Here is a 26,299-nt window from a genome sequence, read left to right as displayed (position 1 = left end):
TGGGCAATTTAGTATCGTCAATTCACGTCATTCAAAACCTGCACATCTTTGGACTGTAGGTGGAAACCAATGCAGACACGAGGAGAATGTGCAAATTCCACACAGACAGTCACCTGAGGCTAGAATCCAACCTGGACCCCTGACACAGTGAGGCAGCAGTACTAACCGCTGAGCCACCATGCCACCCTCATCAAAAGGATGTCCTAGCTCCTGACAAGGTGAGAGTTGTGGAAGAGATACTGTGATCAACAGAAAATGATACAATGATTTTATTGGATTCATGAACTACCTAGCAAAGTTCTTATCTAATTTTTCATCAGTATGTCACTCTCTACACAAGCTCACTGCTAAGAATGTTTGGTGGTATTGGAGCACAGAACCAGAAGCAGCTTACACTTGAATCAGTCAGCTAGCATCAACACTTGAATCTGTTCAGGAATTTGTTAACGCAGCAGACATTTTGAATCTGGAAGATAAGTGTCTTGCTTATTCAAGAACTTGACATGAGAGCAACATTTCTGAGAGGAAACATTACCCCAAGAATAAACTGATACTGGATGAACAGCCAATAGGCACACATTTGCACACAATTAGAAGACCTGCATGATTTACAGATCATGTTTGCAATGCATATGCAGAGACTGACAAAAGTATCACTTCATCAAAGGAACGTTCATGAATGTATGAATATATATGAATGAAAATATTCTTAATATTAGGTAATAAAGTTACAGTGCATGCGTTTTTGCTAGTTTTATTAGAATCAGGATATTTGGAGAAATTAATTTATAAGAACACTGTCAACACCTAACATGTCATAGTCATGTGACCTTTGCTGTAAGCTGCTTCTGCTTTCAAATGATTTGTCATTTAAAAACACAATGTTTCACTGAGATGGGCCCAAGTTAAGTCACAGCAAGAAACAAATGCCAAGATCCAAAGCTCACAAGCCATATCCTGCCCTGTTTGGCTCCCAACAAATAATAGAGATGAACAAATGTTCTTGTATTTTTCCAGAGGGGAGAATGTACGTTTGTTGCAGAATTACAGGTTTGCTCTCCGTTTGTTCTTTCCTGTTTTATCTTTACTGTATTATAGATATTTTGTAATTTCCCTTTAGAGGAGTGTCCCAATGTCAAAAATGTTATATTTATCATTAGACTGTAACTTGATCTCTGTGGGGAATATAGTTTGATTTGAGAAAGCTTTTGTGAGGATAATATTAACTATAACAATCCATTATCACAATGAAGTTTTTCTTTCTTGTACTGGAGCACTTAGAAAATACAATTGTAGATTTCTTCTTGGCGTTGCTGTCCAATTCTTCCTAAGCTCTTAGAATCAAGTCATAGACATCAATTCATTCAAATGCCAGCTGTTTGATCTCATCTCTGTAAATTTAACTACGACCTGAGGCTAACTGGTGTGAACATCAGAGTATCATCATTACATCTGAGCTTATGTCTGAACTCAGTCTCATATTTTAAACTACCATTGAAACACTTTTCAAATCATATATAATGAATGAAAATATATTGTTGTAATGCTTTCTTCAGACACACTAAAACTGTTCATTAATACCACTGGAGAAATCATGACAGGAGCATTGCTTCAAAAATCAAGTGCAGTCATGAAGTCATAGAGATGTACAGCATGGAAACAGACCCTTCAGTCCAACTCATCATGCCAACCAAATATCCTAAATAAATCTAGTCCCATTTGCTAGCATTTGGCCCATATCCCTTTAAACCCTTCTTATTCATGCACCCGTCCAGCTGCTTTTTAAATGCTGTAATTGTACCAGCCTCCACCACTTCCTCTGGCAGCTCATTCCATACACACACCACTCTCTGCGTGAAAAGGTTGCTCCATAGGTCCCTTGAAAATCCTGTCTTCTAGTTTTGGACTCCCCCACCCCTGGGAAAATACCTTGTCTGTTTACCCTATCCATGACCCTCATGATTTTATAAACCTCTATAAGGTCATCCCTCAGTCTCCGACGCTCCAGAGAAAATAGCCTTCGTCTATTCAACTTCTCCCCACAGCTCAAACTCTCCAACCCTGGCAATATCCTTTTCTGAATTCTTCCAAGTTTCACAACATCCTTCCTATGACAGGAAGAGCAGAATTGCATGCAGAGTTTCAATAGTAGCATAACCAACATCCTATCCAGCCACAACATAACATCCCAACTCCAAAGCTTAATGCTCTGACCAATAAAAGCAAGCATACCAAACACCTCCTTCATGATCCTATCTACCTGCAACTGCATTTTCAAGGAACTATGAACCTGCACTCCGAAGTCTCTTTTGTTCAGCAACACTCCCCATGACCTTACATTAAATGTTGGAGTCCTGCCCTGATTTCCGTTTCCAAAATGCAGCACCTCATATTTATCTAAATTAAACTCCATCTGCCACTCCTCAGCCCATTGACCCACCTGAACAAGATCCTGAGGTAACCTTCTGCGTGTCCACTACATCTTTAATTTTGGTGTCAACTGTAAACATACTAACCATACCTCCAATGTTTAAATCCAAATAATTTATACAAATGATGAAAAGCAGTAGGCCCAGCATCGATCACTGTGGCACACCCCTGGCCACAGGGCCTCCAGTCTGAAAAGCAACCCTCCACCACCACTCCCTGTCTTCTAACTTTGAGCCAGTTCTGTGCCCAAATATTCCGTGTTCTCCCTATATTCCGTGTGATCTAACCTTGTTAACCAGTCTACCATGAACCTTGACGAACACCTTACTGAAGTCCATATAAATCATGTCCATTGATCTGCCCTCATTAATCCTCTTTATTACTTCTTCAAAAAACTCAATCAAGTTAGTGTGTCCGATTTAGCTTTGTGACATTGATACAAATCTAGATAATACATAAACCTTGCTTAAAAATCTGACAACCAAATATTTCTTCTGTTACTATTTTAGTTGTTTGTATCTCAATTTTTAAAGAAAACATTGTCAATGCAGGAAGACATATTCTGTGTTGTGGCAATGTTATAGCAGTTATGGAATCCACTAGAAAGCTTGCCTTTTTTCGAGTTTCATCGACAAAGCCAATGAACGCTGAACCAGCGAAATTTTACACGAAATTTATGCAACAGTTAAATCATTCTTCCCAATGTTACTAATTTACTTTCACTTGATTATTTTAGTTAAATGCGATAATTTTTTGGGTTTGTCTCTAGGTTTCAATTGAACAGCTTTCCAATTACTCTTATCAAACAACTGTGTCTTTTTTCTTTCACTTGTGCTGATTTAAACATTCTTTTTTTCTCATCCTGTCACCTTCTTTATATCTTAACATCATCCCCAGGACATCTTAACATTACTGCAATGTGAATTGAAACCAAGAAGTACTTGGGCTCAATTTTTGAATGCCACGGGGTAAGAATGGAAGCCAGCAAGGGTCTAATATAACCGTGCAGTCACATGCTGTTTTCTCAATACAGAAGTGCTAAGGCGGCCAATGATGATGAAAGCATTTTTCATCCACCTCAGTGAAAGCCTGATTCTTAGCTGATGCTCCAGATATCTCAGAGGAGCACCAGCGGGTGAGCAACTAGCATTCACTTCATAAATTTCTGTCTTTTAGCAGCCCTGAGCAGTCCACTACATCAAACAGTTTCTGCATCCACTGCGAGTGCTATCATATATGAGGCACACTCTTAATGAAGGATCTCCTGCTCAAAGTGAGGGCTATTGTGGCCTACATAAATGGACTCCTGCATGCTTGCCTATGACCTTGCACTGCGCTATGAAAAAGCCATCTTTTACTGGAGCTGCTAACCCATCCTGTATTACATATCCTGGATAAAATGACTAGTTCAAATGAAAGAGCAGCAATTGGTGTTGCACAGAAGCAGAAGTGCAGAAATGATAGTGGATTCATGAATTAGGGAATTGCACAGTTATTTCTGTGGCATTGGATGGGACTCCAGGATGGTGTGACACCTCCCTGGTATGAGGGTGCAGGATGTCATGTGAAGCTGAAGAGATAATTTGGGAAGGGTTAAGAGTCAGAAGTTGTGGTCCACAGTGCTACCAATAACAGAGATATAAAGAGGAATGAATACTTGAAAGCACATTTTAAAAAGTTAAGAAAGTGACTGAAAAGCAGGACTTTAAAGGTAGTGAGAACCCATAATCTTTGCAGTATCTAATGCCTCCAACCATTTCTTGATATCTGTGATGCTGGAGACCTTTGTAGAGGCTGAAATAGATCACCCACTTGGCACTTCTAGCTGAAGATTGTTATGAATGCTTTAACCTCACCTTTTGCACTGATGTGTTGGGCTTTTCCATCAGTGAGGATGGGGATATTTTATGGAGTCTTCTCCTCCAGTGAGATGTTTAATTGTCCACCACTATTCATGATTGGGTGTGGCAGGATTGCAGATCTGATCATTTCACTGTGGGATTGCTTAACTCTGTCTATCACTTGCTGCTTTGCTGTTTGGCTCTCAAGTAGTCTTGTTTGGCAGCTTCATCAGGTTAACACCTCATCTTTAGATTATGCCTGGTTCTGCTCCTGGTATGCCCTCCTGCACTCTCCATTAAACCAGACTGGATTCGCCTTGCAGAAAGCAAAGGGAACTGGTGAGAGTGGCACCCCTAGACATTAAGGCTATATTCAACCAAGTGAGGTATCAAGGAGCCCTAACAAAACTGGAATCAATGGGTACCATGTGGTTAGAGTCATACTTGACATATAGGAAGATGGTCACGGTTGTTGGAGTAATCTCAGATCCAGGACATTTCTGCAGGTGTTCCTCAGGGCAGTGTCCTTGACCCAACTATCTTCAGTTGCCTTATCAATGACCTTCCCTCCATCATAAGGTCAGAAGTGGGGATGTTCACTGATGATTGCACAATGTTCAGCACCATTTGTGACTCCTCAGACACTGAAGCAGTCCATATCCAAATGCAATAAGATCTGGACAATATCCAGGCTTTGGATGACAAGTGGCAAGTAACATTTATGCCACACAAATGCCAGGCTATGACCATCACAGTTAAAAGACAGTCTAACCACCACCACTTGACATTCAATGCTGTTACCATCACAGAATCCCCCACTATTAACATCCTGGGAGTTATCTCTGATCAGACTTGACTCACCATTTAAACATAGTTGCTACAAAAGCAGGGCAGAAGCTAGGAATACTGTGGCAAGCAACTCACCTCCTGACGCCCCACAGGGAGAATGTGCAAACTCCACACAGGTAAATTCACTAAAAATCCTCAGATAGCACCTTCCAAACCCATGACCACTTCCAACTAGAAGGGCAATACAGCAGATATATGGGAACACCATCACCTTCAAGTTCCCCTCCAAGCCACTCACCATCCTGACTTCAAAACATATTGCTGTTCCTTCACTATCATTGGGCCAAAATCCTGGAGTTCCCTTTCTCGTGGCATTGTGAGTCAACCTACAGGTCGGCTGCAGCAGTTCAAGAAGGCAACTCACCATTACCGTCTCAAGGGTGACTATGGACGAGCAGTAAGTGCTGGCCATCCAGCGGCACCCACATTCCACTAAATAAATATATTTTCTTTTTAAAATAGTGAAGGGGTGTTTTTGTGATGGGAAGCTTGCATCCGGTGGAGTTTTGCAGAGATCAGTGACAGGGCCCTTCTTGTCTGTGGTTACTGAAATGATTTAGACTTGAATGGAGGCATACTGGTCAGTAAGTTTAGAGAAGATATGTAAACAGTGAGGAGGATGGCCTTAGATTACAGGAGGACATGGACAAGCTGATCAGATGGGCTGATCTGTGGCAAATGATATTCAATTGGATAAGTGTGAGGTTGTGCACTTGGGAAGGACAAACAAAGCAAGGGATAACATGATGAACCTATAGGACCCTGGGAAGAACCAAGGATCAGAGGGAACTTGGTGTTCATGTATAACAGTCACTGAAAGTGACAGGATAGGTAGACAAAATGGTTAAAAAGGCTTTTAGAAAACTTGGCTTTAATAGCCAAGGCATAAGTTAATTTTAATAGTAGGGATGTGACACTGGAACTGTGAAAAAAATCATTAGCTAAGCCACAGCTGCAGTATTGTATGAGGTCTTGAATCCAGATGTTGGAGGGATGTGATTGTAGTCAAGAGGGTGCAGAGGAGAGTTGTGAGGATGTTGTCTGGGCTGGAGAGTTTTAGTTCTGAAGTGAGATTGGATAGACTGGGGTTATTTTCCTTAAAGCAGAGGAGATAGGAAGGAAACATGGTTGAGATGTATAAAATTATGAAGGACATGCTTTTCATCATTTATATAAATGATTTGGATGTGAACACAGGAGGTATGGTTAGTACGTTTGCAGATGACACCAAAATTGGAGGTGTAGTTGACAGCAAAGAAGATTGCCTCAGAATACAACGGGATTTTGATCAGATGGGCCAATTGGCCGAGGACTGGAAGATGGAGTTTAATTTAGATAAATGTGAGGTGCTGCATTTTGGAAAGGCAAATCAGGTCAGCACTTATACGCTTAATGGTAAGGTCCTGGGGAGTGTTGCTGAACAAAGAGATCTTAAAGTGCAGAATCATAGTTTCTTGAAAGTGGATTTGCAGGTAGATAGGATAGAGAAGAAGGATTTTGATATTCTTGCCTTTATTGATCAGTGCATTGAGCATTGGAGTTGGGAGATGTATATGTCGTTGGTTAACCACTATTGGAATAGTGCCTGCCATTCTGGTCTCCCTGCTGGAAGAAAGATGTTGCGCAGCTTGAAAGATTTCAGAAAAGATTGACAAGGATGTTGCCAGATTTGGAGGGTTTGAGCTATAGGGAGAGGCTGAATTGACTAAGGCGATTTTCCCTCGAGCATCGGAGGCTGGGGGGCGTGACCTTATATAAAATCATGAGTGGCATGGATAGAATAAATGGACAAGGTCTTTTCCCAGGGTTGAGGGAGTCCAAAACTAGAGGGCATAGGTTTAACTTGAGAGGGAAAAAGATTTAAAAGAGACATAAGGAACAACTTTTTCATGCAGAGAGTGGTGCATGTATGGAATGAGCTGCCAGAGGAAGTGGTGGATGCTGGCACAATAAGAATATTTAAAAGGCACCTGGATGGGTTATGGCCTAAATACTGGCCAATGGCACTAGATCAATTTAGGATATGAACAAGTTAGACCAAAGGGTCTATTTCTGTGCTATATATCTCTATGACTCGACTGCACAGACAGGGTAAAAGGGGAAGAAACTTTTCCCACTGTTGGAGGGATCGTTGACTTTGATTTAACGTAAGTGGTTGCAGATTTAGAAGGGATGTGAGGAAATATCTTTCACCCAGAGTATGTTGAGTTTCTGGAACCCACTGCCATTAGATGCAGAACTCCTCATAACACACAATTACAACATTTGAAAGACATTTGGGTAAGTACATAAATAGGAAAGATTTGGAGAGAAATAGGCCAAATGCAAATAAATGGGACTAGTTTAGTTTGGGAACGTGGTCGGTGTGGACTAGTTGGAATGAAATGTCTGTTTTCAAGCTGTATGACTCACCATCTCTATGACTCTATGTATTTAGATATACATTTGCGTTGTCAAGACATACCAGACAATTGGCCAAATGCTCGAAAATGAGATAAAGATAGCTAGATGGTGAGCCAAAGGGCTGTTTTTGTGCTGTGGATCATGATGACTATATTCAAAGTTTGTGCAAAGATTTGTAGGTCGGGTGGCCCCATACTTAAGTAGTCACCCTGGACAAAGCAGAGTACATCCAGAAAGTGCAACAACGACTTGTAGATATCAACACCTACCAAAAGAAGGAGTTTGACCCCATCCCACAGCTCACCAATAGGATAAACAACACACTGAGGAACCTCCAAAAAAAACGGACAGATAACCAGGTTTGACCTACAAAGAATGAAATCTGAAAGCAACAACACCCCCAGATTCTATGCACTACCGAAAGTGCACAAACCAGACATCCCACTCAGACCCATCGTATCACTACCAGGGACACCATCTCACAAACTGGCTAAAGGGCTACAGCAGAAACTGAAACACCTGATCAGTGGATCCAGACACTCTATACAGTCAACACAGGAATTCTTGGACATCATCAGAAATATACACACAGACAAGGAAGAAACTATGGTCTCATTCGATGTATCGGCACTGTTCACCTCTATTGACAAAACCCTAGCCAGAGAAAAAATAGCCAACCTGCGGACAGACAGAACAGACAAGATGGGGAACCTATCAACAAAGACTGCATACTCAAACTACTGGACCTGTGCCTCACAACACACTTCACATTCAACAACCAAATATATGAACCAATCAATGGCACACCATGGGCTCACCCATCTCTGGACTCATAGCAGAAGCTGTAATGCAAAGATTAGAACAAACAGTCTTACCGCAAATTCAACCCAAACTCTGGGTCAGATATGTGGATGACACCTTTGTAATCATTAAAAACACAGAAATAGAGAACACACACCAGATCATCAACGCCACATTCACAGGAATCCGATTCACTAGAGAGGAAGAAAAGGACAACGTACTCCCATTCCTAGACATGATGCTACATAGAACACCGAACGGAGAATTCACCACAAAGGTATACAGGAAAGCCACATATACAGGAAAGCCACACGCACAGACCACGTCCTGAACCACAAAGCAACCACCCCAACACACACAAAAGAAGTTGCATCAAGACACTATTCAAAAGGGCCACAACACACGGCAGCACACCAGAACTGCAAAAAGAGGAAGAACACCTCTACAATGTATTCACCAAAAACGGATACCCCTGCAATTTCATCAACAGATGCCTAAGGGAGAGACAACGGAATGAGGACATGCCACAACCCAAAGGACTAGCCACTTTACCATACATCAAGAACATTTCTGAACTGACAGCCAGACGACTACGACCACTAGGACTCATAACAGCACACAAACCAACAGCCACTCTCAGACAATAACTCACCAGGACAAAGGACCCGATACCCAGCATGAGTAAAACCAACGTAGTATACAAAATCCCATGCAAGGACTGCACAAAACACTACATGGAACAAACAGGAAGACAGCTAACGATCCGCATCCATGAACACCAACTAGCCACGAAACGACACGACCAGCTAACCTTAGTAGCCACACACGCAGATGACAAGCAACATGAGTTTGACTGGGACAACACTACTATTATAGGACAAGCCAAACAGAGAACAGCCAGGGAATTCCTAGAGGCATGGCACTCATCCACTGATTCCATCAACAAGCACATCGACCTGGACCCAATATACCGGCCACTGCAGCGGACAGCTCGAACTGACAACCGGAAGCGGCAGATTCAAACCACTACAAATGCCGGAGGAAAGATCACAGAAGCGCTTCACAGGAGGCTCCTAAGTACTGAGGATGTCACCTAGACAGGGAACGAAACGTCTGCAACACAAATTCCCAGCTCGGTGAACAGAACCACAATAATGATGACTATATGACTTTGTCATCCAATTCTGGGTAAATCTGTCTTGATACCTTTGGTCAATTAAATTGCAATCTGTGTGGTGTTTGACCACTGTTTGTCTGTTTACTCCATGAAAATTCTGAATGTTAGAGTCTATTTTCTCTACATAGGTATATCATTTAGAATCTTGAACTCACCAATCTGTCTTGTAATTATTTAATAATTATTGCTTATGTTTCTTTCACTCAAATTTGTATAAGAAAGCTTTCTTCAATGTTTCAATTTAATCTCAGAATCCTGTTACTTATTTTCGTGTCTAAGGTTTATTTATTCTATCAGCCGGATCATAACTAAGATCAGAGCAACCTCCCTCACAGCTTTCAGTGTGGTCTCCAGTTTCACTGTCTGCCTGGAAGTCAAGGCCTATGTTTCTGCTAAGGCATTGTTTAATTGAAATATTCTGTGAAGTTTAATTCTGCACTAAGAGAAGTATAACTACAGCCACATCATGAATTTCTTTGGGCCCCATACTTAAGTAGTCATACTTCCATTCCAACACCCATAGCTTTTTATTGGATACCAAACCATATATATGGTGAGCAAGATAGCAACTCCTTAAAACAACTCCTTAAAACAACTCCAGATCGATGTGCTGCAGTCAAACGCCAGCCTAATAAATGTGCAGTTTTGTTTCAAGGAAGATGGAGTACACGGAGCTCATGAATGGCCACAAGAGATATATTAGGTGTGGTTGAAGTATCTGGAATACTGAATTACTGCTAATGGCATCAAATGGAGAGGTTTCAAAAATCTGCTTTATTTAAAGAAAATTCCATGCCTGTGATTAATAACAGGACTGTTATCACTCAAGAGACTTCAAAATTAAGCCAGCCGCCCCTATACTCAATCGAGCAGAACAGAAAAAGAAAACAAATATTTACGTTGTGACTTACATGTCTCCCAGGTATTCTAAAACATTTCACAACAAATTATACTTTTTATGAAACAAGAACAAAAATTGCTGAAGAAGCTCAGCAGGTCTGGCAGCATCTGTGGAGAGAAATCAGAGTAAACATTTCAGGTCAGTTAACCCTTCCTCAAAATGGAAGGAAGGTTCTGAGGAAGGGTTACTTGACCTGAAATGTTGGCTCTGATTTCTCTCCACAGTTGTTGCCATACCTGCTGAGCTTTTCCAGCAATTTCTGTTTTTTGCTTCTGATTTACAGCATCCACCGTTTTTTCAGTTTTTGTACTTTTTTGAAGTTGAAATCATTTGATTTAATATAGTCAAACGTAAGGCAGTCAAATTTCAATCAGTGAGATCTGTTCATTATAGTGTTTAACATGGGGTTGTGAAAGGAAACATCATAGCACACGGCTGAAAACTGGCAGTTGAGGATTTTAGTTTCATCCTATTTTAGTAGTTATAAGAAGAAAAAAATGATTTAGAAAGGATGATTGAAAGGTGAATAGGAGATGCTTTTGAACAGAGATTTATCAAGCTGAATTCACGACATATTTATTTATTTAGCATTTAAGAATGCATGACTTAGGTTGAAAGAAAGGCAGGTAAGCTATCCTCCTGCAATATGCTTGAGTGGAAACTCCTGCTACAGAGTGGGACCTGGTGGAGAGAGATCCAGCTTGATTTCTTGTCTCTACATACATTTTAAAATTAAATAGCAAAAGTGCATTTATATTTTTGCTTTCAAAGGTTCCCAGTAATTATGATGAATGTAAATATTGGTCAGCCCTGATAATTTTTGGCATTGATTTATATAGAAATCAAAAGGTTCAGATTTGGGCATAGAGATAACAACAATTGAACAGTGCTGAATCTTCCATTGAAGCAATCAATCCATATTCATCTATTTCTTTGAAGTTATTGGAAGCAATTTTACACCCAAAATTAGATGCTTTTGGATTGATTGAGAAAGTAAAATTTGACTTATCTGAACTTATCTTGAACATGATGACTTTCATTTTTATCATAAAAGGGAAAGATGGCAGATAACTCATCCACTCTGAAGAAGTAGTTTGGTAGATCAAAGTTTTAAGGAATAAAAACAAGAAAGTGCTGGAGAAACTCAGCAGATTAGCAGCATCTATGCAGAGAGAAAGGATTAATGTCTTGAACATAACTCGTGTTCAGAAGAAGTCACATCAGATTCAAAATGTTAACCCTCTTTCTCCTTCCACTGACGTTGCCAGACCAGCTGACTTTTGCCAACACTTTTTGTTTTTATGTCAGATTTTCTGCATCTGCAGTGTTTTTCTTTTCTTTAAGTTTTAGATTAGATTAGATTACTTACAGTGTGGAAACAGGCCCTTTGGCCCAATAAGTCCACACCGACCCGCCGAAGCGCAACCCACCCAGACCCATTCCCCTACATTTACCTCTTCACCCAACACTACAGGTAATTTAGCATGGCCAATTCACCTAACCTGCACATTTTTGGAATGTGGGAGGAAACCGGAGCACCCGGAGGCAACACAGACACGGGGAGAATGTGCAAACTCCACACAGACAGTCGCCTGAGGCAGGAATTGATTGTGGCGCTGTGAGGCAGCAGTGCTAACCACTGTGCCGCCCACAAGTTATAAGGAAGTTGCGCCTCTTAATTATAAGGATTTAACATTTTTAACCCTTTTTAGCAGAAGGCGAGTGTTGTCTGCAAAACCTCTCGGCCTAACAAGGTCCCATATTGCCAGTTTCACAATCACCATCTCCCCCAGTGATCTCTCCTCACGACCACACACTAATCAGCCACCCTTACCAAGTTCTGAAGAAGGGTCACTGGATCCAAAGCATCTGCTTTCTCTCCATTTGCTGCCAGACTGACTGAATTTTTCCATCAATTTCTGTTTTTGTCTCTAATCAAGATATTTTCTACACACCCATCACCGTCTCTCCTCACATCTGAATACAATCTCTTCATTGGTCACTATCTTCTTTATGCTCACTGCATCTCATCTAGTCATTGTGACTGACAGTCAGCCATCCTGCCAAGTAAGCTAACTGTTTGGTCAGAAACTTAAAGGAAAAAACTTTTAAATTGTTCTGCATTTGAAGTCATCATAGCATTCATGAAACCTTTACCTTTCTAGTTTTCAATCCAGAACCCCTTCTTTATGCTCTGTGAATCCTAGGTACATCCTCTCCCTTGTGCTACAATAGTATTTTTCTCACTGTCTCTGTTCTTTTTTTTGGCTGTTTCTTTCTGCTTCATTCTTCAGATATTATTGGCTATTAATCCAATAGAATAAAGACTGGTTACTGTCAAAACAATATTATGCATGAGATTGACATCCAAAGCAGTGAGACAAATCTGAAGACCTTAAATCTGTTTAACATGGATCTGTCTTTACCTATCAGAACAATAAAGTAGATTATATTTTAAGAACTAAAATTAATAATCCTTGTGAATGATAATTGCAGGGTTGTGATGTTTCAGGATTGCAAATATGTGCTACTGGCAGGTTAAACATTGACTTTTTTATGGTCATAATAGTAAATTGTCAGTGCTAAATGTGCACTATAATTGAGTTGGCAAGTTAAACTTCTGATTATTTGTGTGGCATGGTCCAGGTTCCTTGACCAATGTCGGCAATATTGAGTTCAGGATCAGTGACCTGGCCTACATATGTTGTACTAAGCTGAATATTTACCCTCAAATTTCTACACTGTTTAGTCTTTGATGTAACTCTGCAAATAACAGTCAAATTCAACACACCATCCCATACATGCCTTCCACAGCTTCAACCAACCCTGACTAGAGTCAAACTGGTTACCCTGTTCCCCCAATGTGATAGCCCAGTCCTGCAAACAAACCCAAGATGAATATCCACAACCACCCACTCTTTCTTTCTCAATCATCCACCCATTCATTGACCTAATCACTCACTCATCCTTCCACTTACCCATCCGCTGAACACATGTAAGATCTTTGAGCACATGACTAAATATAGCAGGTTAAGGTATGGGTGAGTATGTCTGCTGTGAGGCTTCTCTTTGCTACTCCTCTTTGTTTATGGCTGCACAGTGACATTGCTACAACTGGAAGAGGAAGTACCAGCTGGAAGGACACAAAAACAGTAAAGATGCAGCAATCTTTGTAGTTGGTGTTGATCTTCTTAGTATCAATGCCAACCACAGATATGAATCATATGTACCCACTATTCTGCTTGCCAGATAAAAAAAAAAGAATTTGTCCTTTTCAGTGTCAGTAAACTTTAATGGTACAAAATATCTTAATTATTGCTAAATAGACTTTTGGGAATAAACAAAAAAATTTAAAAGTTTCATTTTAGAATATGTTAATTATTGTTGAAGAATTGAAATAGCTAAAAAAAAACACATTTTTAAACTACAAACCAGAGAAATGATCTCAAGGCAAAGACCATTTCCACCTCTTGGAACACCTGCCAAATGTGGGGTTGGAAATTTGGCTCTGGTTCAGGCTCATCAGCCACATAAGGACCCACAAACCCACAACCAGTGACATGGAATTTCCAAAGTGGACAATCATGCTCATTAGCCAGTGATTGTTAGTGACCAACTCTTCTTCATAATTCCTATTGTTCTTTCCCTCTCTGTATTTAGCCCTCTATACAGATTTTTCACTGACTGAAATATTCTAATTCACACCTCATGGTTCAGATTCTGTGCCAAATTAAGAATTTGTTGATTTAATTGATTAAAGAGCCATGCCGATGCTTGCCCCATTCCAAAACATCTGCAGAAGACATCGTACTGCTTTCGATTTCCAATCATCACAGACTCCCTTTAAATAGCCTGTTGGGAAACGTAACTGTGATGAATAGCTTGGGCTGGTGATCAAAACTCACTACTAAACCTCAGCTAAAGTAAAAGCAAATATCTGACTATACAACAGCACTCAATGGATTGCTGGATATGAAACCAAAGGCAAATTCAGTTTAATAAATTGTTGCCCATGCAATTCTGGCAGCAGAGAGAACTCTAACTTTTAGCTGTATCAGAGAGATGTAATAGCTTCCACTGCCAACTTCAACCCGAGCAGCTACTGAATGCTAACTTAAAACCCTGGTTGTGTAGCAGCCTGACTCCACCCATTCATGCTGCTTCTATTGTTATAAATTTAAAAAATAAACCCCAAAGCCTCAAAAGCTGTTTACTTTATTGGCTTCAAATAGACAGCTTCTCATTTCCGATTGCTCAAAATATTTCTTTTAAGAAAACCAAAACAAAATGAATCAAGTAAAAGTATTGTCACAGATTTGATATGTTGGGTCTAATAACGTGCAATATGAAGGATCAGTACATTAGAAGATTTTAAATTGATTTTGATTGCATTACCATAATTTTTCCTTACTCTTTAATGGCATGCGGGCATTTCTGGTATTGTTGTTCCTCAAAAATTCCTGATTGGCTTGTCACTCTGTTTCAATCAACCACATTACTAGAGGTCTGGAATCACATTTAGGTCAGACCAAGTAAATATTATTCTGGGTTGTGGGTGGTTGAGGTATAGTGCTGATAGATTACTGATGAATCTTGTCATGACATAGCAAGAGGCAGTTTATTGTTTGAGAACATTTGGTACAATGTATCAATGTACACTGTACCATGTTAAACATAATGACTTAAGACTATCAAAACCCAGAAATGACAGGATCTGTGCAAGACTGCCTGAATCTCCTCCCAATGATCTCATAACAGCATCAGATTAGCTGGAGCCCCGCACAAAAAAAAAACCTTCAATATTAACTCTTTCAGAACCATGACTTTACATAGTACTATGGACACTGGAGTTCATGACCTTAAGGCCATTGATGAACTTGATGGGTTTTCACAAAAAATTATGATAGTTTCATGGTCACCATTACTGAGACTAACGCTCAAACCCAAATGTATCAATTGAATTTAAATTGCATCAGTTGACATATACCCATAGGAGTATCTTGACACTATCTTTAATCCAGTGTATGCATTTTTAATCAAGTATCTCTCCATAAATTGGATCACAGTTTGTCCCAAGGTGTCTATACATTATATGGTTAGCACTGATTTGACTGTCAAGTGCGGTTGTTTTTGGATTTTAGGACAAATTGTTATATTTTTCCTATTTCATGCTGACTAAATGCCTCTTGTTTTTTTTCTGTTTGCAGGGGCAGATGTTATTAATTTTGATGGCTACAGTCCATTATCATATATGTTTAGAAATAAGAAAATGAAAACGTTAAAGGATATTATTTCACTGAAGTTTAAAACATCTGAAAATGAAGGTGTTATATTCCATGGCGAAGGACAACAAGGAGACTATATAACCCTTGAAATCAAAAAAGCAAAGCTGGTTCTTCGGGTGAACTTAGGTAATCTATATTTTCTCTGAACATTCTTAAGATAATTGACAGCATTGCAATATTTGCTTTGTTTCCTAACATGAAATAACAAATGCTAATGCTATGTTGTGCACAAACCACATTAAAGAATGTTCTCGTAAAATGATCTTATACGAAGCTTCATAGTTGCTGTGAATAGAGCTGCTTTGAGCAACCCACTAGTTTTCATTGTCACAAGACCTGTATCCATTTCTATTTTAAACTAAATTGTTAAGTAAATTTTTTTGTGGAGCACAAAGTTGATTGGAGCAAGATGAGGATAGAACCATGAATTGAGCATAGGTTTGGAATGTCTTCTCTTGTTATCTAGTAATTGTGCTGCTCTCAGTCCTCTAGATAAAACCATTTAAGGCACAAGTATTTTTTCCCTCAATGCTGTAATCCTCAAAAACACAAATAGTTCAATATTTTGGAGCAGCCCCGATTTAAATCCAGCTGTAAAACTCTGGTAGTGCAGATGAAAACAGGGATAATAATTGCTTGTGTAGAACAAAGCAGTGAATCAATTGAACACCTCTGATGATGTTGTAAACTCTCGACAGTTTGCTTTCAAAGATTTATGAATAGCACCAATGGTGTAAGGCTGAATTATTGTTTTGAATTCAATCACTTCTTGTATCCAGCTTTACGCAACCATCTTATAAGTACTGAGTAGCTTACTTGTTTATATAACACAGCAAAAACAGTGAGTTGTGTTCAGCAGCAATAGAGTAATAAAAAATTAATCATATTAAATCTGAAGGCAGCCCTGTTGTTAATATTCATGCAGTTGACGATTTTATAGATTGTTATGTTGGTTTAATTAAGTAATACCACCTAAGACCTGAATCTCAAGCTTAGTGGTGTGAGAAAAATTATTTTACAAACAAAAAGGTATCAGCCGTCTCGTACAATTTTTCAAGATGGATACCAGATAACAAGCAGAAATTCTCTCTTCTAAATTTAATTGATCCGCTAAAGGACAGCAAAGTATTCAAATGCTGTGGGTGGCTTAGGTGGTAAATAAAAGAGACACTGCGAAGGTCAAAAAATGGTAAATGGAATTTTAAGAAGCTGTCAATGATTTCAGGCATAAATCATACTATATTAGATTGTTGTATAAAATGATTCACGTTGGAAGGAAAGATGGTAATAAACATACTTCGTGAATAGTGCTAAGGATGATGTTCCACAAGACCTGAGAGCCTTACAAAGTTTAATGATAACATGTCAATTTTGTAAATCAGCAATCAGAAAACCAATACAGGTTTGATATCTATGGCCATAACAGTGTTTTTTTGCAAATTGTATCTTGAATCATGATATCATTGAAATGCATGTGCACTTCACAATCAAATATTTGTGTCTTCAATATCACTCAGGTGAAATGGCATTAGAACTCAAAACGTAATGATGCTATTATTGTTACAAATTTATGTTGTGTCAGAAGTAATGGAGTGCAAGAGTGTTTACCATGCTGCAATACTAACCAGTTCAACTTATTACAGATATTTGTGAATGGGCTTGTTGGATTTGGTCAGATTCGGTATTGTATTTTCATGTCTAAATAATAGTGGGAATATAATGTAATTTTTAACATCTGCCCTAACAACATATTTATTGATCTTTTGTTGAGTCGTGAATATGGATTCTTTATCAGAAACTCAAGGCCAAATACACACACGCACAGGACCAAGTATGAGGACGGTGGAAAACCAGGAAAAGTAATTCATTAGGTCGTGATCAGATTTCTCCAAGCTTAAGTTACAACAAGGACAATAGGTTAAAAAAAATTGAAAGGATATAGAAATTAGGAAGTAACTAGTGACTCAAAAAGGTGATTACCAGTTTGAAACCTAGACTGCAGATTCAAGCTGAAAAAGAGAGACTTTTTTAGAATAAAATCTCTGGGTGCTTTTACAAGATAATGATTGATTATCATCATATCTGACTGCATGGTATGCAGCATGATAAGGTCGCATTACATCTTGGTTACACCACAGACTATGGAGAAGTTGCTATTTTATGAAATGAAATGGCAGATAGAGCTTAATTAAGACAAATGTGAGGTGTTGCATTTTGGTAAGAGAAACGAAGGAAAGACTTACACGGTTCATGGTCGGGTTCAGGGGATTATTGTTGAACAGAGAGACCTAGGAGTACAGGTACTAGTTTCTTGAAAGTGGTGTCACAGGTAGACAAGATAGTGAAGAAGGCATTTGATGCACTTGCCTTCATCGGTCAGAGAACTGAGTACAGGGGTTGGGCCATCATGCTATGGCTGGACAGGACATTGGTAAGGCCACATTTGGACTATTATATGAAGGATGTTATTAAACTGGAAAGAATGCAAAAAAGATTAACAAGAATGTTACCAAGTTTGTGTTATAAGGAAAGGTTGGATAGGCTGGGAGTTTTCTCCCTGGAGCGTCGGAGGCTGAGGGGTGACCAAATAGAGATTTATAAAATAATGAGAAGTGGAGCTAATGTGAATAGCTGATGTCTTTTCCCAGGAGTGGTTGAGTCCAGAATTAGAGGGCATAGGTTTAAGGTGAAAGGGGAAACATTTAAAAGGGAGCCGAGGCCAAACTTTTCATGCAGCAGGTGGTACATAAATGGAACAAGCTGACAGAGGAAGTGGTGGAGGCAAGTATAATTGGAACATTTAAAAGATATTTAGACATATGCATAATAGGAAATGTTTAGGGGGATATGGGCTAAACATAAGTAAATGGGACTGGGTCAGTTCAGGAAACATGGTTGGCATAGCGGAGTTCGGCTGAAGGGTCTGTTTCTGTGCTGTATGACTCTGACTCTAAAAGGATAAGAGAGAGAAGGAGAAAACAATTTCATAAAATAAGAAATTTTAAAATATAAGTATATAAAAACCTGAAATATTTGACAATACTTTGTGGGAAGGAAGTGTTCTTCAGTGGATAACTCAAAGATTACCATTTTTAAATTAGACTTTGCCTTTTCAGGAAAGTTGAGGAGAATTTTGTTCTCTGAGGGTTATTTGACAATCCAACTGTTTATGTCCAAAGTCAGTGAAGGCAGAATCATATTTTTAAGGAAGAGTTAGATATATTCATGTGATGCAGGGGAGTTAAAGGTCAAGGTTGGGAATGTGGAATTCAAAACACAGACAGATTGGCCATGATTTATTGAATGGTGGAGCAGTTTCCAAGGGCTAAATGTTTTATATCTGCTGTTATATTGTAGTTGTTTCCGGACAAGTGAATAACCCCATGCTCCATTCAGGGGAGCTGGATTTAATTAATTAGTGCCTCAGTGCCGAGGAAGTTGCTGAGGACGATGTTGTCGACCCCTGACTTTGAAGGATCTTTCAAAGAACTGAGAGTGTTACAATGTACGTGCTTTAAAGTGCTTTCTGTAGGTCGAACTAGTACCCAAAGCATATAGGAGTGTAGGAATCACTATTGCCTCAGAAATCCATAACCTTAGTCTTTGTTTGAGTTGTGGTCCTCTTGTATTTTTATCCTCTATCAGTCAAAGGATGAGCTGACGCTTTGGAACTCATGATCAATTCTATCATCCATATCAAAACAAATGCTCCCAAGAGCGTCTCAGTGGTTAGTACTGCTGCCCCACAGTGCCAGGAACCTGAGTTCGATTCATGCCTTGGGCAACTTGTCTGTATGGAGTTTGTACGTTCTCTCTGTGTCTGTGTGGATTTCTGCCAGGTGCTCGGGTTGCCTCCCACAATCCATAGATGTGCAGGTGAGTGGATTGGCCGTGCTAAGTTACCCCTTGTGTTGCAGACTAGGTGGGTTAGCCATGGGAAATGTAGGGTAGTGATGTGGGTCTAGGTGGGATCCTCTTTGGAGGGTTGGTGTGGACCTGATGGGCTGAATGGCCTGCTTCCACACTGTCGAGTTTCTATGAAGATATGACAACAGTCCATGTTTTCAAGGAACTCACCATCGATTTTAGTCGATGGAGAAAAAGAGTGAGCATTGAGTTACAGTGATGTGTAATCAAAGAAAGGGTGATGTGACAAAGGGTCAATTAGATTCGAAATGTCAACTCTTTTCTCTCTTTACAGATGCTGCCAGATCTGCTGAGATTTTCCAGCATTTATCTTTTGGTTTTAGGAAATAAACCAGTGCTGATGCAATTGGCTGAATGGCCTCCTTCACCATTGTAACTATTTTTTGATTCAGACTGAGGATGCAATATATGGAAGAAGACCTTACATTGCTGTGTTTTCAGTGTACAATCCATTTCTCATTGGCTTCAGTGGAGTCAACAATGACTTTGAGTTCAGTTCCCAAGTGAGAGAACAGCCACAAGTATAACTTGCATATGAAGCTCGATGAATGAGGTTGGAATGATTTTAGTTTTGGATTGAAGACGGTGTAGATCAAACAGTTTCCTGTCTGATCTTTAGCTTCATTACTTTGCCTGTAAGTAGTTTGCTGGAGAGTTATGGTGCAGTGACTCTGCCTTGTTTGACCACAGGTTTCACAGATAGAATCTGCAGTGATTCCATTGATGAGAATCATACCTGACACATCATCACGAATAGGTGAAAGATGATGACAAATTTCAAAATGTAGCCAAATTTGAGAAGTCTACTCCTTAAGCTTTCATCGTTCACAGAGTCGTCATTTATCATGATGTTGGGAAAGTCCAAATAGAATTAATGGTCTTGTTCCTTCCACTTAAACTTGATGCATATTTAATATCATGCCTGTGGAGTCTCTTGATGGGTGAAAATTACAATGCAACTTTGGAAGGAGCTCCTCAGCCACTGGATAGAGGTAGTTCAGGAAGGACCTTGCAATATTTTCTCTGTGGTAGAAAGAAGTGTTACTGCAATTATGCACATCTCAAAATATAATGATGATCAAAACATCCCTGAAATCCTCTAATTCCTTCACTTAGATAGAGAAATGAGGTATTGCTACCATGTCAGGAATGTACATTCACTTTTTTTCAGTATGTCAGCTGGGATTCCACCTCCACCAGAGCCTTTATCTTTCTCCAGCTGTTGAATGGCATTTTCAATATCACTCAACCCTTTCTGAGACCACGGCAAGCGGATTATTAAAGAGACAAGTTGATGACTACAATTTGAATGTCAATGTCATGGTAGGAGAGGAGTTCACAAGCTAAAAGAAAAGGCAATGATTGACAGAAATGGGTCTCCCCTTTTCTTGGGGAGAGACGAAAGGAAGCTTCTAATGACCTAATAGAGGTATTTAAATTTATGAGAGGTTTTGACTGAGAGGTTACAGAGTAAATGCTACTTTTTGAGAGGAAGAACATAACTAGAGGCCATCTTAAACAGCAGAAAGCTGCAGCATTGGGATTTGGGATTCCTAATCAGGAATAAGGAAGACAAATAGAATGTTGTCCTTTATTTTCAAAGGGAAGGGAATATAAATGGGAGGTTTTGCTAAAATTATATAAGGCACTGGCCAAAACAGAGCTGAAATATTGCAAGTGGTTTTGGTCCCCATATCTAAGGAAAGATTTACTGGCATTGGGGCAATTCAGAGAAGTTTCACTAGACTGATCCTGGAAATGGGATGATTTAATTGTGAGGAGATGTTGATTAAATTGAGTTGTACTCATTGTAGTTCAGGAGAATGAAAGGATAGATACTGTAAGGTTGTTTCCCTGTGTAGTAGAGACTAGTACCAGAGGGTATAATCTCAGAGAAAATAGTCACCTATTTAAGACAGAAATGAGGAGGACTTCTCTCAAAGGGTTGTTAATCTATGGAATTCTTCACCACAGGGGGCTGTCAAGGCTGTGTCATTCTGTATGGTCACATTTGAGATTGACATATTTCTAATTTAGGAAATCATGGGTTATGGGGATAAGGCAGCATTGTGGAGTTAAGGATTATGAGATCAACCATGATCATATCAAATGGCAGACTGGACTCAATGGCTTGAATATTTACTTCTCCTAGTCTTATAGTCTTACATTTTTATTAGAATAGGGTTGTCACCAAAACATTTTAATTATCACTTGTTACGATGTGGAGGTCAAACCCCTCTGTTAATTAAAACCAAACACCCAGAAAAGCTTGCCTTCCCCATAATCCACTAAAATATAGTGACAGAGAACTCCTAGCTTCCACTATTGGAAGAAAAAAATAACAATTTTTTTTCTTAGCTCTAACTATTCACAAATCCATGCTTCCCTTTTCTTAACTATATATTATCTGACCCCAATTCTATAAAGAAAAACCAGGCTGTTCCAATAACACATTTATTAAACATTAGTTTAACTTAATCTCAAAGCCACACAGCCTCTATCTTTTCCGCTGGCTTCAATCTTCATGCTGTTGATCTCCCTGGGTCATCTTTCTTTTTTTCTGCAAGAGGGATTCCACTTCATGGGGCATTGGCATCAGTTTTGGAACAGGGGGGATCTGTACCGTTGGGACGGTCTCCACCTGAACCGATCAGGTACCAGTGTTCTAGTGAAGAGGATAAATAGGGTGGTCAGTAGGACTTTAAACTTCTGAGTTGGGGGGAAGGGAAAGTGAAAGCGACAGGGAGTATGGAGGTAAATGGAAAGATAAGCAGCAGGATAGCATGTTTCCAGGCGGATTTAAAATTGAGGCAGACTGAGAATGCAGAAAAAAGCAAGGATAACTTAGGACATATGACTTACAACATCTCTAAGAAGGAAGTTAGCATTAAGGCACTTTACCTGAATGCTCGTAGCATTCATAACAAAGCCGATGAATTAATGGCACAGATAATAGTGAATGATTATGATGTAGTAGGCATCACAGAGACTTGGTTACAGGGGGGTCAGGACTGGCAGTTAAATCTCCATGGTTTTTCAACTTATCGAAAAGACAGAGAGGTGGGCAGAGGGGGTGGGGTTGCCTTGTTAGTTAAGAACAAAATTAAATCTATGGTATTGAATGACATAGCGTCTGATGATGTGGAGTCTGTGTGGGTGGAATTGAGGAACCACAAAGGCAAAAAAACCATAATTGGAGTTGTGTACAGACCTCCTAACAGTTGTCAGGACCAGGGACGCAACATGTACCGGGAAATAGAGAAGGCATGTCAGAAAGGCAAGGTTACATTGATCATGGGTGACTTCAATATGCAGGTGGACTGGGTAAATAATGTTGCTAGTGGATTTAAAGAAAGGGAATTCATGGAATGCTTACAGGATGGCTTTTTGGAACAGCTTGTCATGGAGCCCACAAGAGAGCAGGCTATTCTGGACCTAGTGCTTTGCAATGAACCATACTCTATAAAAGATCTTAAAGTAAGGGAACCCTTAGGAAGTAGCGACCATAATATGGTAGAGTTCAGTCTGGAGTTTGAAAGGGAGAAGGCAAAATCTGATGTAATGGTGTTACAGTTGAATAAAGGTAATTATGAGGGCATGAGAGAGGAACTGACTAAAATAGACTGGAAGCAGAGGCTAACCGGGAAGACAGTAGAGCAAAAATGGCAGGAGTTTGTAGGTATAATTGAGGACACTGTACAGAGGTTCATTCCCAAGAAAAGAAAGATTAACCGGGGAGGGATTAGACAACCTTGGCTGACAAAGGAAGTCAGGAAATGTATTAAAGAAAAAGAGAGATCCTATAAAGTGGCTAAGAACAGTGGGAAATCAGAAGATTGGGAAGGATACAAAAGCCAACAGAGGATAACAAAGAGTGTAATAAGAAATGAGAGGATCAAATATGAAGGTAGGCTAGCCAGTAATATTAGAAATAATAGTAAAAGTTTCTTTCAGTACATAAGAAACAAACGACAGGCAAAAGTAGACATTGGGCCACTTCAAACTGATGCAGGGAGCCTAGTGATGGGAGATAAGGAAATAGCAGGAGAACTTAACAAGTACTTTGCGTCAGTTTTCACAGTGGAAGACATGAGTAATATCCCAAAAATTAAAGGGTGTCACGGGGCTGAGTTGAGTATGGTTGCCATTACGAAAGAGATAGTGCTAGAAAAGTTAAAAAGTCTTAAAATTGATAAATCTCCTGGCCCCGATGGGATACACCCTAGAGTTCTGAGAGAGGTTGCTGAGGAAATAGCAGAGGCATTGGTTGAGATCTTTCAAGAGTCACTGGAGTCAGGAAAGGTCCCGGATGATTGGAAGATGGCTGTAGTAACCCCCTTGTTCAAGAAAGGATCAAGGCAAAAGATGGAAAATTATAGGCCAATCAGCTTAACCTCGGTTGTTGGTAAAATTCTAGAATCCATCATTAAGGATAAGGTTTCTAAATTCTTGGAAGAGCAGAGTCTGATTAGAACAAGTCAACATGGATTTAGTAAAGGGAGGTCATGCCTGACAAACCTGTTGGAATTTTTTGAAGAGGTAACAAGTAGGTTAGACCAGGGAAACCCAGTGGATGTGGTCTATCTGGACTTTCAAAAGGCCTTTGATAAGGTGCCACACGGGAGGCTGCTGAGCAAGGTGAGGGCCCATGGTGTTCGAGGTGAGCTGCTGGGATGGATTGAGGATTGGCTATCTAACAGAAGGCAGAGAGTTGGGATAAAAGGTTCTTTTTCAGAATAAGCAGCCGGTGACGAGCGGTGTCCCGCAGGGTTCGGTGCTGGGGCCACAGCTGTTCGCATTATATATTAATGATCTGGATGAGGGAACCGGGGGCATTCTAGCGAAGTTTGCCGATGATACGAAGTTAGGTGGACAGGCAGGTAGTACTGAGGAAGTGGGGAGGCTACAGAAGGATCTAGACAGGTTGGGAGAGTGGTCCAGGAAATGGCTGATTGAATTTAACGTGAGCAAGTGCGAGGTCTTGCACTTTGGCAAAAAGAATAAAAGCATGGACTACTTTCTAAATGGTGAGAAACTTAATAAAGCCAAAGCACAAAGGGATCTGGGAGTGCTAGTCGAGGATTCTCTAAAAGGTAAACATGCAGGTTGAGTCTGTGATTAAGAAAGCGAATGCAATGTTGTCTCTTATCTCAAGAGGGTTGGAATGTAAAAGCAGAGATGTACTACTAAGACTTTATAAAGCTCTGGTTAGGCCCCATTTGGAGTACTGTGTCCAGTTTTGGTCCCCACACCTCAGGAAGGACATACTGGCACTGGAACGTGTCCAGCGGAGATTCACACGGATGATCCCTGGAATGACAGGTCTAGCATATGAGGAACGGCTGAGGATACTGGGATTGTATTTGTTGGAGTTTAGAAGATTAAGGGGAGATCTAATAGAGACGTACAAAATAATACATGGCTTTGAAAAGGTGGATGCTAGAAAATTGTTTCTGTTAGGCGAGGAGACTAGGACCCGTGGACACAGCCTTAGAATTAGAGGGGGTCATTTCAGAACAGAAATGCGGAGACATTTCTTCACCCAGAGAGTGGTGGGCCTGTGGAATTCATTGCCACGGAGTGCAGTGGAAGCCGGGACGCTAAATGTCTTCAAGGCCGAGATTGATAGGTTCTTGTTGTCTAGAGGAATTAAGGGCTACGGGGAGAACGCTGGCAAGTGGAGCTGAAATGCGCATCAGCCATGATTGAATGGCGGAGTGGACTCGATGGGCCGAATGGCCTTACTTCCACTCCTATGTCTTATGGTCTTATGTTTTACAAGAAAAGGTACTTTAGATAGAGAGTGTTTGCTAATTTGTTTGAGTGCAAAATGTTCAATGGGCAGTTAGTTCTCTGGCTGCATGGCAGTTGCTTGGCTGATCGATGGCTGTTGCTCTCTGACCAATTTTCAAATCGTCTGCATTTTTTATACACCCCTAAGACACATTACATTCTTATTATTTGATTGAAATTCAAATTCCATTGGGTTTTAGTATCCTGGGCATAATTTAAATTAATTGGTTAAATGCAAAATGTGGTCAAAACAGCAACTAAAACTCAGGTATCCAATTAACCGCCATTTGCTACATGTATCTATTTTGGAACAGCTCAACTCCCAGCCTTTCCGTTTGGGTAGCTGAGCCTGCACTTTAAGTTTACTTCAAAAATTCAAAAAACACTTCCTATTTTAAAGTGAACATACATACTTTTGACTTCGTAGCGCACTTCAGAAGAAATCTCTTGCTCTAAAAAGTAGTGACTCTGGAACTTGCTACAGCAGGGAATGTTTGACGTAATTGGTATAGATGAGAAGTTAGAGAAACATTTGAGGGAGAAGGAATCAAGGGTTATCATAGATTGAGATAAGGACATTTGAATGTACTCCAATACACAGAGAATATTGAACATAGACAAAGGGACAAATGGGTTAGCCTGTACTGTCTATTAATCCTGAGAAATATTTATCCAGTTGTATCAAACCACTATTTCATTTTTATACCATAAAAACAGTTGGCTGCAATCTGAAGAACATTTATTTTAAACTGACGGTTTTCCAGCACAAAATCAATTTTTATCCGAAAGCTTCTATCCTAAATACCACTATAATATTAAGATGACTATATTTTGTCCTATCTTTGATTGCATGCGCGTTAAAAATATAGAATGTGGTATGTGATGTGAATGT

The 26,299-nt window shown here is 39.8% G+C and overlaps 1 protein-coding gene across 1 annotated transcript in view; it reads left to right on the top strand.

Moving 5' to 3' along the window:
• LOC140480594 (contactin-associated protein-like 2) overlaps positions 1 to 26,299 on the top strand; it is a 2,042,618-nt gene that overhangs the window by 833,836 nt on the left and 1,182,483 nt on the right. The window contains exon 5 of the mRNA XM_072575654.1: positions 15,610 to 15,813. Coding sequence (XP_072431755.1) covers positions 15,610 to 15,813 — 204 coding nt within the window. The remainder of the gene's footprint in view (positions 1 to 15,609; positions 15,814 to 26,299) is intronic.

Source organism: Chiloscyllium punctatum, chromosome 8, assembly GCF_047496795.1.
Source record: "Chiloscyllium punctatum isolate Juve2018m chromosome 8, sChiPun1.3, whole genome shotgun sequence".
Taxonomy (NCBI): Eukaryota; Metazoa; Chordata; class Chondrichthyes; order Orectolobiformes; family Hemiscylliidae; genus Chiloscyllium; species Chiloscyllium punctatum.
The sequence above is the reverse complement of the archived record's forward strand: the minus strand, read 5'-3'. Positions and strand labels throughout refer to the sequence as shown.